The sequence below is a fragment of the Fistularia commersonii genome, chromosome 3 (genome assembly GCF_037954325.1).
Source record: "Fistularia commersonii isolate RoL2024-O1a breed Wild chromosome 3, RoL_Fcom_v1.0, whole genome shotgun sequence".
Taxonomy (NCBI): Eukaryota; Metazoa; Chordata; class Actinopteri; order Syngnathiformes; family Fistulariidae; genus Fistularia; species Fistularia commersonii.
In genome coordinates, this window is record NC_141286.1 from 18232255 (window position 1) to 18251683 (window position 19429).

Here is a 19429-nt window from a genome sequence, read left to right on the forward strand (position 1 = left end):
TGACAAATAACCTTGGCCAGTGGGAATTTTTGTTTCGTTGAGTGCCACGATCTGCTTTGCCCTGCAGTGTCCTGTACGAGTGGAAGGAGCGATTGAAGCAGGGCTGTAACCTTATTCAGACCACACCCTCTGGACGTCCAGCAAATATCAGCGGAAACTCATCACAGCGAATCTATATCACCTACCGCCGGGCGCCCGAGAGTCAACCGCATGCTGCCCTGGCTGTAACAGACATCTGCATCATCATCCCGAGCAAGGGAGAGACACCCCCACACACCTTCTGCAAGGTGGAGAAGAATCTCAACAGCAGTATGGTGAGAAAAAAGCAAGAGACTTTCTTTGATCTCACTAAACACACACACACACACACACACACACACACACACACAATCAACAGTTTTAATATGTAAGAATAACTTTCCTGTATACATCCACTGGGTAAAATGTTTTTCTTTTTCCCTTCTGTTGTTGATCAACATTTTCCATGCCATCTGCTTTTATTTTTTTCACCCAACTGTTTTTGTTGTCCCACATAGTCGTGCTGCAACTTAACACCATGTGTGTTAAATTCTGTTTACTTGGCACTGGTAGGATGTTTCAGTATGGAGAGATGCAACAGACTTTATAACGGCAAGAATTTTGGCATTGTTAAGTCTGATCAGAATTTGCATTCGCAGTATATTTTAAGTATGGTGTAAAAAAAATTGTTTCCTGTTTTGTTCAAAAAAAGTTCAGAATGTGTTTGAAAGTAAAATAATGTTACATCTTCTGTTTTTTTGCCAATAAGTAAAACAAAAATAATGTCAGCAATTTCTTTTGTTCAGTGGTAGATGGATGACTGTGTGGCAACTCAGACAGATCCAAGTGACCCAGAATGTTGCTCCCATGGTTGTTATAAAGATCAAGAGCATTTTTCTATCCTCTGATGCCAGAGTGACATAAAGTGTCCCAAAGATTTAACTTGGCCATAAGTTAAAGTTGGGTCAAGTTTGTGTTTTTTTTTTGTTTTTTTTTTTAGAATCCTGTCCCAATATGAACCATACAGGCCTCTCAGGTTGGCTTGCTCAGTTCTGTGAGGCCCCAGAGTTTCACTCAAACACACCGAAGCAGAAATATACTGCCAGAAGAGTTGCCAGACTTAAAACAATTACTGCCTTGAAGTCTAAGCTAAACCTGGTTATTTTATATTTTCCTTTTAAATTATCCCATTTCTTTGTTTGTTTCCCATTGACTTTTGGGTTTTTGTCCTCTGCTTATACTTTTTACCATTTGTTCTCAGTTCAGCACTTTGGCTTTCCTTTGGTTATGAAATGTACTTACGAACACATTTTTCCTTGCTTTAAATGCACCTCAAAGACTTATTTTTCATCCCACTGCAACTCAAGACTGTATTTACATATTAATCGTGACAAAAAAAAACAAATGAGGTTAACTTCAAATGGTAATTTTCTCTTTCTGTTATGTTGACGACAAGACCAAAAAGAACGATCAAGACCAAAAGGGAATAAAATGGGCATATGGTCCAAATGAAATCACAGATTAAGGAAAACATATCGTCTCTAGCTTCTTATGGGTTGAAAACATTCAATCTGGGTGTTCATATTGAAGCATATAATTTAATTTAATGTCCAAATTTCATTTACATTAGTGTTTTTAGTGAGTGAGTTTTTTTTTTGCTTATTTGCTGTAAAACAGTCAGTGCATGGCACACGTGGCACAATACCCTCATATTTTTCATTATGCTCTTCTCCCCAGTGGGGTTCCTCTGTCTATTTGTGTTACAAGAAGTCTGTGGCCAAAACGAACACAATAGCCTACAAAGCAGGTAAGCCCTCCTCATCCCTTATCTACTGGTGCACACATTGTAATATAATATATTATATCTCCTGATCCTGGCGGCATGAGAAAACATGAGATTTCATACAACCTCATGTTGGCATTAAATACTTGTGTTCTTCCTGAGGCTTGCTATAATCACAGGGTTCGTGTGTACCGGTATGTGAGGAAAAACTGAAACGGCAGAGTAGGAGGATACTACTTGATACACTTGGAAAGTTACTTGTGGTTTCATGAACATTTTCATGACAATTTGCTTTTAAAAAGAGTCCCAGAATGTTTTGAAGTGATGAATGTTTATTGCATTGAACTTTTAGCCTTTTCTCAGCTATATCTGTCAGAAGATTATGAGGCAGTGTCTCTAGAGACAAGCGTCTGCTGTGTGAGAGTTCATCTCACATGTTTAGGCTTGTGGAAGCATGCTGATGCCGCTATATTGGCAATAAGAAATGAACCCCCACAGTATCACTTTTTCTTTGGTTTAAATAGTTGTCGTATTGTTGGGTAATGTGATGATATAATCACAATAAATTTGTTTCCCTTTCCCAGCCCCAAAACAATGACAAATCGTGATACATTAACAAATTGGTTGTGTTGGACTGACTTTGGCCCTGACTTAGATTGGCTGGCTGATGTTTTTGTTCACATCTTGAATATGCAGCAGACTGTGAATAAAGTGATCCTATCTGTTTCTCAACATTGCTTTGAATAATTCTGCTCATGTTGCAAAGTTCAGTCTCAACATTTCCGTCCAGTAAATTTCCAGCTTGTTACCAACTTTGATTTTTTTTAAATTTTTTTTTTTTGTCTTTTGCAGTATCCGAGTTCATTTATTGAACAAAGCAGCAGATTGATGGGGGTATTGCATGCTAACTTAGTGAGATTAATGGACATATGGTGCAATTCATGTACTGCCATCAGTCAGTCTGCTGTTTGAGATATTGACTAATTCTGATGACACTACATTTTCTGTTGAAATATTTCCCCTCCATAGCTTTAACACATTACATACATAAAGAAATAAACATATAACGATTGCACACTGGAGTTTATCACTGTTGTTTATTTTTGAGTATGTTGATTTTGTAGATAGTAACCAGAAAATATAAAATATACCACATATTATCCATATTCTCTAATTCCATTGGCAAAAGAGTCCAAAGAAATTTCACTTCCTGTTGCAGGTGTTTTGCATTTCTTTTTATCGTTTTTAACCTGTGAGTCTCATTCTTGCGCCAAAGGCAAATGTCATACATATAATCAAAACTCCATCTTCCTTGACAGTGGCCTTATACCCGAAATGTTTTCCATGCTCTTATGTTGTCTTCCAAAAGCCTGTGACACTGCAGTCGCTTGTTATCCTTCTGACTTGAACAAATTTTATTTGTTGTGTATGAAAAAAGCTAATTAGAAAAGTGGTACCTTTTTACATTGGCTTTTAATTGATAATCAATGAGAGGGAGCCCCAAACTGAAGAAGCCTCTTGGATGAGAGGTGAAAATTCAAGGGAAGAAAATCAGGTCCAATTGCTACGAAAAGACGATTAATAGAAGAAATGAGAGGGAGGCTGAACTCTGTAAATTGAGATCTTCTTTTTTCTGTTAGGTTTGTTCAGCAGGTATCCAGAGGAGGACTATGAGTCATTCCCACTGCCGGAGTCGGTTCCTCTCTTCTGCCTTCCCATGGGGGCGACCATTGAGTGCTGGCCAGCTAATACCAAATACTACCTCCCTATTTTCTCTACATTCGTCCTGACTGGAGCCTCTGGAGAAAAGGTTAGACGTTTGAACAAACAGATTTAACCGTCTCTAGCTCACCCATATCGAAGGGACTAACAGTCATCTTGGTGGCATCGACCTAACTGGCTGTCAGTGACTGTTAGACCCCCTTAGCAAGTTCTAACTGTCATTCGTACAGCTGGTGTGACCACAGACCAAAACATGATATGGTGTATGCCAGGAAGGAAAGTGGGTCAGGCATGCGTGTTTCCAGTGTTTCGAAAAAAACTTTCAACTCAAATAACACACAAATAATAAGACTTTTGGAGGTGTACTGTGAGTTTTTGTTAATGCAACTACAGTTTGTGTCTCTTTATCCAGTATTGATTTTGGGACCCTATGGATGTTTAACTCACTCATTGAAACTGAACTTAGTAAATCTTTGAAGCACAATGCCGTTTGAGAATCATGTTTTGATTGCACTTTGGTTCAGATAATTGTAGCTCTGCTGAACCCTGTCACAGTCTGCTGATGCTACCTCTGAGTCAAGTTTGTCTTTGTTGTTTTCTGTGTGAGTCTGAAAGGCCTGCTGTTGTACAAGCCCCTGCATGAGAGCCAGCAAGAACTTTGTGTGTGCTGACATGTATTTCACAGACAAGGTCAAAGAGGGACTCAGCAGTCCATTGACAGTCTGCAGACTCAACAATTAACACACACACACACACACACACACACACACACACACACACACACACAATGCATGTGCACTTATACTTTGTACATAAGTTTGCTTTTAGTAACCATATTGTTTGGAGGAAAACGGGCTCCACCATCACTAAAAACCTAGGTTTATAGTATTTAAGCATAGATATTTTTTTATACTTTTGAATATGTGTGTCCAAATTTGTCTAATATATTCATTGTTTATTTACAAGACACAATCTACATGGCTTTTGTCTGTCTTTTGCGGGATTTGTGTAACAATTGTATGCACATAATGATACTGTGTTGTCTTAGTGAAAGGATACTCAGTCAGATAGGAGACAATGTTTACGAACTGCTTGTCTATTGTTTTTAGGTGTATGGTGCTGCCATTCAGTTCTATGAGCCCTACCCCCCTGAGTGTCTGACTGACCAGCAGCAATCTCAGCTAGGCCTCCTCAATCCACACAAACCTTTTTCATCCAACACAACAGCTGACACAGCAAAACACGTCAGTTGCAGCCGCTCTGTCCACACCAACAAATGCATCTGTCTGCTCTCCCACTGGCCCTTCTTCGATGCTTTCCGCAAGTTCCTCACCTTCCTCTATCGCTATTCCATCTCTGGTCCCCATGCGCTGCCCATTGAGAAGTGAGTCAAAGGTGTTTTGTCTTTTAATGTTCAAGATTGCTTCTGCTATTCCAATTCCCCTATTATATATTGTTTGAAATGCCTTTTTAGGGGCAATTTTTCAATCACAAGTAAACACACTCACTTAAGAGGTAACAAATACTGTAAGTAAGTTTGGATGATGAAACATTGTTCTTGTCAGTATGCTCTTTATGTTTTCTTGTTTATAAGGCTGCTACACTGTCTAAAATGACTGAATGGAGAGATTTTCAGTTGCCTTTTGTTATTGTTTTTGGCCTAAAGTGTCCTATAATTCTTTTTTCCCAGGCACATTTCTCATTTTATGCACAAAGTTCCCTTTCCATCCTCCCAGAGGCCTCGCATTCTGGTACAGGTAGGATGGATTCCTGATTTAAGATATTTAGTTGTCTATATCTATATCTACATCTACATCTACATCTACCTATCTACCTATCTACCTATCTACCTATCTACCTATCTACCTATCTACCTATCTACCTATCTACCTATCTACCTATCTACCCTTCTACCCTTCTACCTATCTACCTATCTACCTATCTACCTATCTACCTATCTACCTATCTACCTATCTACCTATCTACCTATCTACCTATCTACCTATCTATCTATCTATCTATCTATCTATCTATCTATCTATCTATCTATCTATCTATCTATCTATCTATCTATCTATCTATCTATCTATCTATCTCTCTCTCTCTCTCTCTCTCTCTCTCTCTCTCTCTCTATCTATCTATCTATCTATCTATCTATCTCTCTCTCTCTCTCTCTGTGTGTATATATATATATATATATATATATATATATATATATATATATATATATATATATATATATATATAGAAGTACTGTATAGCAAAGGTTGGCATAGTTTATTTTTTTCATTTTGGGAGGGAATTTCAAGTTTGACATAATAGTTGTTTAATTGCTCTGTCAATATTTTCTTCACATCATTATATAAATGATGGAATCATTTGATGAAAGTCCTGTTTTGCTTGATCAGTTTTGTCTCACAGTCCAGCTTTTCTGCAGCTTTCCCCTCATGACAGTTTGATGCTGAGCCAGCCAGTGTCATCTCCTTTACCACTCAGGTATAAACATCTGTGTTAGAGATCATACACTATATTTGTGAGAATAATACATTTCAGTCCATTTTGTGTATGGCTAAGAAGCAATTACATTAGATGGAGTTGTTATACAAAATATGGGCATTTTCAGGGGATGAGACTTTGATTTGAAGTAAAAAACAAACAAAAAAATTATCATGAAGTATTTTTTTTTTTCAATTGTTTTGTGAAATCATAAATCACTTCATTGTGTGTCTGTCTAGTGGTGGACGGTTCTCCACATTGCTGCAGAACCTTGGGCCAGAGAATGCTGTCACCCTGCTGGTGTTTGCTGTCACTGAGCATAAGATCCTGGTTCACTCATTGCGACCTGCAGTTCTAACCAGCGTCACAGAAGCTTTGGTGTCTGTAAGTTACTGTTGTTTGAATGCCATCCCAAGGGGCTTATCCCACCTTCAACGTACAACTTAATGACCTTCATGCTGCTCTTTGCATTTGTTAATACATACTTTTTGTTTTGTCAATTATAGTTTATAGTAACAATCAGGGTTAACAGAAATGAAATAACATATGAAAATCATGATAGCCATATACCATTTTTTCTCAGAGCTTATTGATTGCAAGTTTACTTGTGTTATATGACCATGAATCTTAAAAGTACATTTTCTACAAACTAGATTGATTTCCATAAATAAAACAGTACATAAATACTATACTAGGTTTAGTTTTTGCTGGAAATAGCAAAATCAAAACAAAATCAATGCAATATAGCAAGTTATAACTACTTCTTTATGCTCCCTCTCAGATGATCTTTCCTTTCCACTGGCCATGCCCGTATATTCCCCTGTGCCCCCTGGCACTGGCTGATGTATTGAGTGCCCCATGCCCATTCATTGTGGGAGTGGACTCTCGCTACTTTGACCTTTATGACCCCCCACCAGATGTCAGCTGTGTTGACCTAGACACAAACACCATCTTCCAGTGAGTGCAATTTCCATAGCATTCCATGGCTCCTCACTAGTATTCAAGTCAAGTAGATTGTGCAAGGAATGAAATTCAACACACTGACACCTTGGCTGAGCTTTATCTCACTTATCTTCTCCATTGACCTTTACAATGAGTAACTTTAACCCTCTCCAGGCAGATGTTGCAGATTTGCGACAGCTAAATGCTACTTAGCTAATTACGCCACAACTTAATTTGAGCCTGAGAGGGTTAAGGCAGCCAGGTGCAACATGAATGCGAGTGTCAGGAAGCTGAAACATAGGATGCACATCATTATATCTTTGTTTTCCCACCACAGAACTGCCAGATTAAATGGTTAAGTTTAGAGACTAGGTTATTTTCCTGGTGCTAGGGTGGAAATGGTTATTTTTGTAGTGTCAGACTTGTTTTAATATGTAGAGAATACAATTTTCTGGTTTGTCAGGTAAGCTCAGTAATGGTTCACATCATTTTTAGCCTTCCCACCACCCAGACACTGGGTGGTCTGAGCTCCCCTGGCCAGACTGTGGTGCATGTTGTTTTTGGCCTCTTTGCCCCGTCAAAGTTCACAATATGCTTCTGCTTTTCCAGTAATGACGATAAGCGAGCCCTGACATGGAAGATCCTGCCAAAGAAAGCCTGTAAAAACCTGATGAATGTGCTGAGCAATCTCTACCAACAACTAATTGATGGTGAATACTGTGCTCATATATATATATATATATATATATATATATGTGTTTGAATTCAAATCATTTGATTTGCTAGAATATATTATCTGTCCTGTCTGTGGGAAACAAAGAGGTTGGTGAAGTCGGGATCTGATACCCTTTGGGACTCAGAGGTCACAGGGTGATTGAACATAAGATGTTATTTAGAATCAAAATAGATTTGAACAATTTCAAATAGATCAGAAAATCTCCTAGAAATAAACCTCTGTTTTCCAGTTATTTTGGTAATCTCACCTAAAATAATCTGGAACTTATTTCTAAATGAGCAAATAAATCATGAAATTCAACAAAAAGCTGCCAAAAGGTTGACAATACACTAACATGTATTTCCCCAAATAAATAATTAGCTAAAAATTTGCAAAAAAATTTGACATGCAGTTGGCTCCAAAAATAGCAGTAAATAGCAGTTATGTCCTGTCATAACAAGAAGAGTAAACTTGAAAATCCGGAAGAAGTGGCTTCAAAATTGGTAAGAAATTACTTAAAATATGCCAGGTCTTTAGTATTTGTTTAAATAATTCTGTGGAGGAAGGCGGCAATAACGTCATTTTGTTGTCACATCTTAATGAAGCATCTGTCTTGCCCACTGTGCTTCAGTCAACTTTCTCTGCAATTTATGAAGCAGAACAACTTTGAAACCATGGCTCCTGCTGCTTATTGAACTGGAGAAATTGAATAAATGCATTTTCTGATTCAGTGAAGTTGAAAATGTACTGAGTCAGTGGCCAAATACTGATATGCCTGCCAGACATTTTAGTTCAGAAATTTAAGGTATGTGGAAAGTTAGACATCCATTTGACTACGTGAAACATAATTAAATCACCTTCTTTCCAGTCCAATCCTAGATTGTATAACTTAGAAAATTGGTTCAAATAAAAACAAATGATGATAATGGCTAATATCCATCATAAGATGGCTAACAAGTGCCAATAAATAATTTATATAGTCAAAGAGGTTGGCCAGGTTCAATATATAATTGTCAGTTAATGGCTAAATGATAATAGATAATAATAGGCAGTAATGATTGACCAACAACTTTTAGATTAGCTAATAGGATGATATATGGTAAGGTCCTGATGATTATCTACTAAAACACTGATAACAGGATGTGGATATAAGGATTAAAGTTGCAAATATCTGTCAGCAGTGTGTTCCATGGCTAACATAAGACTCTAACCTTAGCATTGTTAGAATCAAGTGATAACACATGACTAAAAGAAGCCAACACAGAGCTATCATAAATTATGTCAGTGGTAGCAATACAAATGCTAATGATTCATTATGTATGTCTTTTATGAAGTAATAAAGATCAGCTTCATCCTTTTAGTTTGGCATCCACCAAAACTTATTAGTTGTGGAGCCACTGCATTTTACTCTAGAAAAAGCAGAACAAGAAATTTTCTTCATCTAGTTAAGCATGTTTTCCCTTACATGTGTTTTCAGGTCAGTACCGTCCTGATGGACTACTGGAGCTTAGCATGAGTGATTCATCGGAGCTGAGTTGTGGGAAGAGTCTCCACACTGTGGAGCTTGAGATTCAAGAAGCCTTCTTGCGTTTTATGGCAGCCATTTTGAAAGGTTACCGCTCCTTCTTGCGACCCATCACTCAGGCACCCTCAGAGAAAGCCACAGATGCTAGCTCACTCTTCGACCTGCAAGGTACTAACTTGTATATCACTTGTATGCAGATCCTAGAAGCAATCTTTCCATTTGCTGAAGAGTGGTTAGTTTTCATGGTTACAGTATTCAGAAAGATTATTTTATAAAAGCAATTTCAGTCTCAAAAATAACTTGTAGCTAAAGGGTTAAAAAGTTGGGTCTGTGACTGAAAGTTGATATATTCAACATTACAATCTGACATACAAAACTTGTGTGTTAATGACACTGATAGTTTATTGCATTCCTTCCATAAATTAAATGTTCATTCATGAAATGTGCACTATAACGATACATCAAAAGCTGATTCTGCCTACTGTGATAACATTTCCTATGATCGCTTTGTCTCAAAAATGTATGCAAGAGTTGGATTTCATCCTCCAGAAGTGAGACATTTAGGAAAATACAGTATCTTCAGTTGTATTTTGTCTTTCAGAACTGCCGTCTTTGAAATTTGTTATGATTTTTGCTCCTTTTTAATGTTGTTCAAGTTAAACTCTGTGTGTATGAACTGCTGTATGCAAGTTACATTTGCCTGTATAACTGAAAAAAAAACATACATTGATCTACAATCTTTGACAGCATGTGTTGCTTGTACATCCCTGTCTAATTGAAAAAAATGTCACTTAATGCTTTCTTCCTCACCAAGGGTCTCATCTACTTTCAGTTCTTGCAAAGGTTTTTTTTTTCTAGTATCCAATTAAATGCGTTACTCCTTTAAAATTAAGGTGATTACATTTTTCAAATCATGTGATCACCCCAAAATACTTGTGTATTATGGTACTTTTGATTATCATTATGTTTTCAACAAAGGTTCTGAAGCCAATTTGTGCTGCAGTTGAAAAGTACATGAGTAGACCTCATGGATATAAAAATGAATACTTATTCATCTGGGCAACCTCAGAGACAGATGGTTTTTGTTTTTAGCATTAGCTTTTTAAGTGTTCAGTCCAACATCTGAAAAATAATGTGTTCCAAGGTCAAGGCACTTTGCTGATGTTTTGTCAGTTCACTTTGCAGCTGTGTGATGCTCTTGAGGCTTCAACCTAACATCTGCAAAGGAAGCCAGCGAAACTGTTTCACATTGAAACTGAATGATATTATCGCCACCACTTTGTTGGAGAACAGCTGTTTACAATGATGGTTGCATGATATAGCAAAGATGAATGTGTCAGTGTTCAGTAAATTACATATGGACACAAGGAAATATGTAACATACTGTTAATATTTGATTATGACCTTTTGACCATTGAAGGTACTTTGATCCAATACACTAAGGACTTAACATGTCACCTTGCGGTAGTGTGTTTCAATAGATATTCTTTTTTTTTTTTTTGCTGTATCACTGAAAAAAGATGGAACAAAGCAGATTGCATGCCACTCAAATCTCCACAGCTTTTTTCCAACCAGTGCAAATGGCACTTAATGACACCCCTCACCGATGTTTAAATAGCAAATGTATTTAACCCTTGTTGTGCAACGATACATGTGTCTTTACTAAAATGGAGTCTGGTCTGTTGCATTTTGGGCACATTTTCATTGATGTATTTTACAAAGCTTGCACCATCGCCCAACAAATACCTGGTCTAGAGTAAATACCACAGTGTTTTTCTTCTTTTTAAAGAGCTCATTAATGAGATGGTAATGTTCATCCACAGTGACGGATCCATAACACCTAAGCTGTCTGTTTTTAGGCCACCAGACATGTGGCACCACAAATATGTAAAAGATAATGAATGCAAAACCACAATATGAAACATAATCATTTTGTGAAATACTTGCTTCACTTCTGCTGCTTTTGTAGATGCTGGTTCGTGTACTTTCTTGTCCATATAGCCCTACATGGTTAACCCTTTTAGCCATTTAGAGAAATTCTATGGACTTTTACACAAGAGCTACAGGAACATTATTCAAATCATGACTTTTTTTCTTCTGGGAGTTGTCAAGTTAATTTTTTATGCCGATTACATTCAAAATATTTTTTAGGTTAATTTAGTGAATTTTTGCAGCAGCAAAATATTTAAACATGCAATTATGTTTGCCAAGACATACCTCAGCATATTTTGAGAATTTCGTATTCAACAGACAAATGAGTAGGAAGTTGTTTCCTCTGCAGAAAACTAACTTCTGATGTTCCTAACAGCAACTTGCTAGTGATTCTCAAGGGAACTAGGAAGAAAACCAAAAAGTGGTTACATTGACAGCACATCCAAGGAATCAATGTCAAATATAGATCAATTTAAACCCCCTGGCTGTCAATTAATAGTTTTTTAAAAAACCTTTTTAAATGTAGCTACAAAATGCCTTGCATGTAGCTTCATATTGGAGCGTATTAAAAGGTTTTGGACAAGAGTCAACCAGAGAACTAAGCATCAGGACTGAAATATTTTTGAGCTGCAGGAATTGTTTCACAGCGATGGTTGACGTCCTCTTGTGTGTTGGGAGCTGATGCATCCTCCTTCCAGCCCTCTGCCTTATAGCAGCAGATGCTTTTTAGGCCTTTAGGCAGCTTTCACATTTATTCACAACATTTTATTACATCCCAAACTGGCCATTACACTAATGATATTTCATTGCTAATGTCTCCTTTGTGAGCCACTTCAGAAGTCCCAGTGCAGAGAGACTTTTGCACTCATTATAAATCTTATATCATCATCGACTTAAAACATATTTGCTAGACACTTAAGTGGCATTTTGTGAAAAAAAAAACAAAAAAACAACCCAAAACAAAACAATTATTTCACTCATTTAAATCTGGATTAGTGATAATGGGCATGTTGCATGGTAATTTCAGAACACTCATTGATGGTTGAGTTAAATTATGATATACTGTTACTTATAAATCGCTCGTAAAGCACATTCCCAAAAAGTTAAAGCATGAAATTGTCAGTTACAAGGAAAAGGTCCTCTACAAATACAGATCACAAGTTTAATCTTTTGAGATAAGACCAGACTCCCTTATTTTACATGCAAGTAATCTAAAATGAACTCCTGGTGGCATTAGAATTACATTTTCACAGTGGATATTTGTGGGGTCCTCAAGGGGACTTGTAGGAATCTTTTTAAAGATGATTGTAAGGCAGAGGTTAATAACATCTTACACTAATTTAGTCTTTTTTGAGTTTAAGCCAGTAGATAAATTAAATTGTTAAAACATTTCCATTTATTTTTGCAGGGTTCTTGAAGAGCCGTGACCGCTCACACCAGAAGTTCTACTCACTGATGACTAAAACCCAGATGTTTATCCGGTTCATTGAGGAGTGCTCTTTTGTCAGCGACAAAGACGCCAGTCTAGCATTCTTCGATGACTGCGTGGACAAAGTGAGTTTCGTGTTTACCTTAAATGTATAGTTTTGATGCAACACATTTGATAAAGGCTTTACACTAAAAGAGCTTCCTTTTTTTCATCTTTGGCAATTTTTCTCATTTTCCTCATGTCCGTCTTTATTCTTTTGGCGGGGCTCTATTTTTGTCACTCAGGATCATTTGAAATGCCTTCAACTAAACGTGCTTTCTTGAGTTTTTTTCTGTCTCTTCCCTTGCTGCCTCTGTTTGCAAGCAGCTCTACAGCTCGGAGCGTAGCGCAGAAAAAGGAGGAAAGGTAGGTTTATTATTTGGTAGCTTATTACCTGTTGTGGTAATTATTCTTTTTGTTTATAATCAGAATATTTTCATAGTGTGCTGCCCATAAAAATTCCCGAAGATCTAAAAACGGTGTACAGAACAACATTTTAATACAATCTTAGTAGTAGATAATTGACCTCAAGGCAAGTTTCAAATTCATGTAGTTTTTATGTAGCCTTACACATGGTTCCGCTCACACATTCGTTTTTATATGAAATAGGTTCATTATGATCGTAAATCCTTCAAAAATAATATCTCTCTCAGCTGATGCAATCAAATGTAGCCTCTTCACATTTTTGCACAGAACCTTTGCTCGTGTGAGAATGTGTTTTTGTAATAATCTAGATGTGGTTTGAACGTACATGTTACAGCATACTGCTACTCTATCAGACTGTTTGGGCAGTGAAGGTTTAATGTTATGTGTTCGCATATTCTAAGTCCATATTTCTAATCACTGGTCACTGTTGCTCCATGATTCTTGAGGTCAGTTTTGTAACAGTTACAAGGAGATGCAGGTGTTCTTTAGAGACTTGGTAATTGAGGTGAAATGTAATTCACTTCAGAAGCTGGCACTGGCATCCACATCCATACCAGCCTTCTCAACCTTCTCAGGCATAAAGTAGGGTGTGGCTGGGTCTCCTTGTCTCTCCAGTGTGTCGGCTCCACAGAAGATTAAATCCTCCACAGCCCTTTTATATTATCTATTCCCTGGGAATGACAGCTCAGCACACCATTCAGCAGGCATCCACATTCATGTGTGAGCCGAGTCAGATACACACATGCCCATGCGCACACACACACACACACTCACACACACACACGCGTACTTGAATTAGAAGGATATGAGATGTATTAATCTATGAGGGGAGATCTGCTGGTAACAAAATTAACCCAATTAACAATGCATCAGACAATACCATCATGCAGCTGTAATTTTGTATGATTAAAATCAATGCATAACAATAATGAAACAGATTGCGGTGAGCATGTTTAAAATTCTGTTTGTGTATGGCAATAAACAACATACCAAACACATTGGCACACCCATGTCTATCCCCAAATGATTATTTTTGGTTGTATATAAGTCAAAAATATTGCTCATGATGAGAATCTTGACTTTACACCTATGGCCACTGTTTTTAGCATGCCATGTATTACAGAATTACAGAATTTGAAATTCAAATTCCTAGATGTAAAATTAAAGAAATAGAGATGGTATAAACTCAATTTTGAAAACAATAAACAAATATGAAAGCACTTTTTTCTCTGTCAACCAACCTCAACTGAACTGAGTGTTTTTAAATTGCTGAGATTAGATGGTCACTTGTCTCAGGTCTGTTCCTGCGTTACTTTCTGATGTTTGAGAGGCCCATTTGTCAGACAGATTGTATACTTGTCATCACAGTTGTTGCTAGGCACTGTGCAGAAAAGAAGTCAGTATCCTTTTAGAAAAGAAAAACTCCTTTCATCAGTTAACAGGTATGAATTGGCTTGCAATTATGTGGAGGGAGTTGGGTGGAACTATGACCTATAGCAGTATTTTCCTCTGATTTCCCTCTTCTAGCTGGCTGCTGTCATATTTGTAATGAAGCTGGTTCCTTTATCTATTTTCATTAAGTTAAATGCGCAATGCCTCTTTGTACCCATCCAAGTGTTTTCAGGGCTGTGATGATGATCAATATCTCACTTGGTAATGTCAAAGTACAGCTGTATTAGAAGCTCAGGGACACATGATAGTAATGTTTTCTGACCAGTCACACAGTAACAACAGGCGAAAAAACTCTCACACAGTGACCAGTGGAATATCAGTTGAAACCCACATGCAGTGAGTGGTCACTTCCAAAGACCACAGCTATGATTAATTAAATCTTAACCGGGACACTTATTCACAATACCAGCATGGTGCTGATAAACTGTAATAAAAAAAAAGGAACAGAATTATTTCATAATGATTTTAATCATTTTAAGTGATGTAAGATTTGGTTAAATCTGATGGATAGTAAAACTATACAGTTGGAGATTGTCTTCCCTAGACATGACTAAGTTGTCTTTTTTTAGCTCTTTCTATGTGTGAATGAAAACCCCAGAGGTCATAACAGTCAAAAAAAAAACAAGGGTGAAAACTGATTTGATTGATTTGGGAACTTGTAAGCCACATTGCAAATTAACATCAATAACAACAACCTTCATGCTAGCAATCTACTGTATCTTACTAAAAACTACAGGTTTTGGCGAAGATTAAGATCATGCAATAAAAACAGACAGCTCTGTTTGGTCAATAGTGGTAAAGTTATCAATAGATATCAATGTATTAGTTGCTGTTGTTTACTAATGTTCTCATGTTCCTTTACTCTACAAAATTACATTGTTGAGCATCTTTGGCTAAGGTTTTCTCCCATGCCTCAATAGCATGAGCATTGTGTGTGGGCACATCTTGCAAATATCTTAATTGCTGCTTTTTGCTTCAAACATTACCATTGAACCTTTTATCCAATTATATCCAGTATTGTACACAAAGTTAATGATTCATGTTTTCATAGCCCAAAAGCCTGTTTCCCACACTTAACCGGGTTGACTAAGATTAGTGTAAAACCAGAAACTAAGTACACCATAATATGAACTTTCACTAAGTGCTTCATTTCCTTCCTACCTACAAACAGAATTATAGCTTGTAAAGGCATCTCAATTTATCCATGACACTTCGTCTTTCATACTTATCAAATAGCTCAGAGCTCTTCTTCTCCTTTCCCATAAAGCTCTGAGCTCCTCCATTAAAATTCTCTCTGCGAACCAGCAATCTTATCTGTCCACTGCAAGAACATGACTGTAGTGAAATAGATGTACTTTATTGGAAAGCGGTACATAATGTCCTGAAAGTTTCATTTCAGCCTATAAGCATGTTACACTTTCACCTACAACCAAAGTTAGTGTCAGTAATAATGTTTTGGCAGTAGCCTCTGCAACAGTTCACTGTTTTGAGCATAATATCAATGTTTCCTTTGGAGAGATAATTTCATAGTTTCATGTTTTTTAACAGTGTGTAAAAATAAAATGCATCTGTCATCATACATGACATTTATTTGGAAAAGGATATCAGACTGACATTAAAATCCCTTGTAGGGTGGCACAATATCAACATCAGCTGTCAGAAATATCTCCCTAAAATTGTTTGCATGAGATGATCTGACATTTATGTCACATCCCTCTTTCAAGCAAATTTCAAAGTCTAAAATGTTTGAATCCAGCTGGGTGTCTGCACAAGATGTAAAAGTAATGGTTTTTATTTCTTTTAAATGTTATTTGGAAAATGTTACAGCTCAGCCAAACATACCAGCACTGACTTATCTGTTAAATGCCAGTCATCTGACTAATATGTCTATAAGGCTTTTCACAGATTTTAACATAACTTTTAGCTGAATTTTCCCACTGTTATTTAAGGTTGAATGTATTTTGTACAAATTTTGTGTCCTTTTTAATGACTTGGTGAAAGAATATACATGGAAGAAAGATAGGAAACATCATCATTCATTTGCCTTTTGTATGTTAATAAAAGGGGGCACCAAAATCTAGGTCACCTGCAGTCATCATCCAGCAGCTTCTCCCACCTCATTTAATTGAAATCCTGTCAACAGAGTTATGGCCAGAAATCAGTTTTCAAATTATGCCCGTGTAATATTTTTCAAAGGTTAATCCCCCCAAAAAAACCCTATGCAAACAGAAGATTTTTATTACAGTTTATAATGGCAGGCACTGCGTGTAAGTGCCCATCTGTCTAACAGGATCCTCCCTGTTTCCGTCAGCTGTGATTGATGAACGGTAGCAGTACAGCCAAATCCAACATCTCCAATTGTATGCATCTGTGCGATCCCTCTGCAGGTGGATGGTGACAGACCAGAGGAGACCAGGCTGATAGAGATTGATGAATCCCAGCGCAGCGAGCACACAGTCTTCATCACACCCCCAGAACTGCCTCCCCTTCCTGAGGGGGAGGAGGATCATCCACTCTGCTACAGGTTTCAAAATCTTTTTTAAGCTATGTTATTGATTTTCCATTAATTTTTGGTTGATTTATATATATATATATATATATATATATATATGTTTTTCCATTGCAGTTTCTTCTTCTTCTTATATATATATATATATGTTTTTCCATTGCAGTTTCTTCTTCCATGCTGTTTTACAGTCTTGGTCACTGTGTCTGAACCATGAGACCTAAAAGGATATAAAGCTTAGCCTTGACAGATTTATAGTTATAGACTTATAACCATGTGCCAGATTGATACCTAAATCATCCTGGCAGCCACTGTTTTCGAATCCTAGTGTGAGGGTTCTCATCGAAACCATTTGAGGATGTCCACTACTGTGTACACTATTTGATAGCTTAGGCCAAGAATTTTAATGAAAAAATGGAAACGATATTAGTAGGAAGTTACTTGTTTGGAAATTAGTGTTGTGGATAAGCAGGCTCAGATCCCTCACTAGGGCAAAATACTGTTTTTTTATTGCTTGGTCATTGGATAAATTCATATGCAATCAATATCCCAATGCCATTTTTCTCTCTATGTTATGTAATTTATGCTGAGTGATGTTCCATTACCTCTCTAGCTGTGATCTTCCTATGAATTTATTTTGTCAACAGACTTTGTTATCTACTCTTTTTTTAAAATCAATTTAAAATCAAACCCTATTCAGTCTCACTATGAATGATTGGTAGCTGGTGAATGTTCTTGCATGTCAATCCAATGTTGTGTTTTCAGAAAATCATTATTTCCCTCACTTTATGCAACACACACTGTTCACTAGGTATGATGGCTTTCCAGTATTAAGTCTTGAGCTGTTCGACCCTGTGGAGGGGCTTCAGACCAGTTCTCGGTTAACCACTCGGCACAGCTGTCCCACCAGCCCTGCACCCATGTTTAGGCGCACCAAGCAGGTGAGCCTATGAGCAGCCTGTGAGTTTCACATGTTCATTAATTTCCCCTTTGGTGCATTCACATGCACTTCTGCTTGGGTGAAAAGCTCAAGATCAGTTTGAGGATACAGTAATGCAACATTTTCGGTGTCAAACTGGATGTAGTTTAAGAAGAGACCAGACTAACAACTAGATGTTACACACAAATATGCTGGTATATTTATTTATATGCATATATATATATATATAACATAATTACTTCAAAATCTTGTGAGAATGGGGTGTGTTCTGAATTAATAGCAAATATTTAGTAATGATATTTGAAATTACAAAATCTCTAGTTTGATTGGATGAGTTGTGCAGAAAGTGGCTTCATAGTCAAAGTCCCATCAAAGCCCGAGTTATCATAAAATTACTTCTTCAGCTCACCTTTCTGTTGATCTATAGGAGATTAAATCAGCCCAGAAGATTGCCAAGAAGTACTCATCCATTCCTCAGCTGTGGTCAAAGTGCCTACTCCGTCACTGCTATGGCCTGTGGTTCATCTGTCTGCCAGCATACGTAAAGGTGTGCCACTCCAAGGTGCGGGCTCTACGCACTGCCTATGATGTCCTCAGGAAGATGCAGGCAAAGAAGCTACAGCCACCTGATGAGGTATATTTTCAGTCCTCTAAATTTGTCAGGCAGTGAGACAGATCATTTTTTACTGTATTCTGTATGTTTTGTGTATTAATGCAGTTTAATATTCAGGGTGTAGTATCATTTTTTTCAAAAATGCAGGTTTGCTACCGAGTGCTGATGCAGCTTTGTGGACAGTATGGCCAGCCCGTCCTGGCAGTCAGGGTCCTCTTTGAGATGAAGAAAGCTGGAGTCCATCCCAATGCTATCACTTATGGCTACTATAACAAGGTACATAGACTTGTTCCTTGTGTTGATGCCAAATGGTCAGTGAGTGGCTGATATAGTGATTTGTTGTAAATCTGTGGTTAAATGCATGACATTTTACTTATCTAAACATATTGCAACAGGATTTTATTGCTTTTGGCAAATCAAAGGCATTTTTTCACCATGGTCCATTCACAAGAAAACATACTGGTTTAAGGGTGTCTAATAAATCAAATTGGCAAATAGTTCTAAGTGTGCTGTAATTTTATAAGGCTATATTAGTGCTGCAAATACCCAGTATCATAGCATCATCCTGTGTGTTTTTTCTTGAATTGAATGTGGTGTATTTTTTTCACTTAAGAGCTGACTTATGCGTGAACCCACAAATTAACCTCTGGCAAAATTTGATTGATAATCAGCTATTATTGATGAAGACAATGATGGAAGAGGTTTTGGAAATAAGAGAAGAGGAATAAATGTATGGTTCCAAAGAAACAAAATGACCTACTGAGGGATATTCTCAAATACCATTATTTAACATTGAATACAAATTATATGAAATATTTCAGTTTTCATGAAATGATTCTTTATCTTACACTGATCTAATACAACTTCTCAGGAAGTTAGACTGTGCTTTAA

The 19429-nt window shown here is 37.2% G+C and overlaps 1 protein-coding gene across 6 annotated transcripts in view; it reads left to right on the plus strand.

Moving 5' to 3' along the window:
* The window catches only part of LOC147235757 (C-myc promoter-binding protein-like), a 59797-nt gene that overhangs the window by 13754 nt on the left and 26614 nt on the right, over positions 1-19429 (plus strand). For 3 of the 6 annotated variants that reach the window (XM_086143966.1, XM_086143968.1, XM_086143970.1), the window contains exons 3-18: positions 68-314; positions 1756-1825; positions 3442-3611; positions 4633-4907; positions 5214-5280; positions 5961-6019; positions 6259-6403; positions 6801-6976; positions 7571-7671; positions 9154-9369; positions 12542-12687; positions 12929-12967; positions 16867-17003; positions 17797-17926; positions 18353-18559; positions 18686-18814. In XM_086143966.1, the coding sequence (XP_086000092.1) occupies positions 68-314; positions 1756-1825; positions 3442-3611; positions 4633-4907; positions 5214-5280; positions 5961-6019; positions 6259-6403; positions 6801-6976; positions 7571-7671; positions 9154-9369; positions 12542-12687; positions 12929-12967; positions 16867-17003; positions 17797-17926; positions 18353-18559; positions 18686-18814 (2314 nt within the window). The remainder of the gene's footprint in view (positions 1-67; positions 315-1755; positions 1826-3441; positions 3612-4632; positions 4908-5213; positions 5281-5960; positions 6020-6258; positions 6404-6800; positions 6977-7570; positions 7672-9153; positions 9370-12541; positions 12688-12928; positions 12968-16866; positions 17004-17796; positions 17927-18352; positions 18560-18685; positions 18815-19429) is intronic. The other 3 variants (XM_086143967.1, XM_086143969.1, XM_086143971.1) reach the window with 1 other exon arrangement.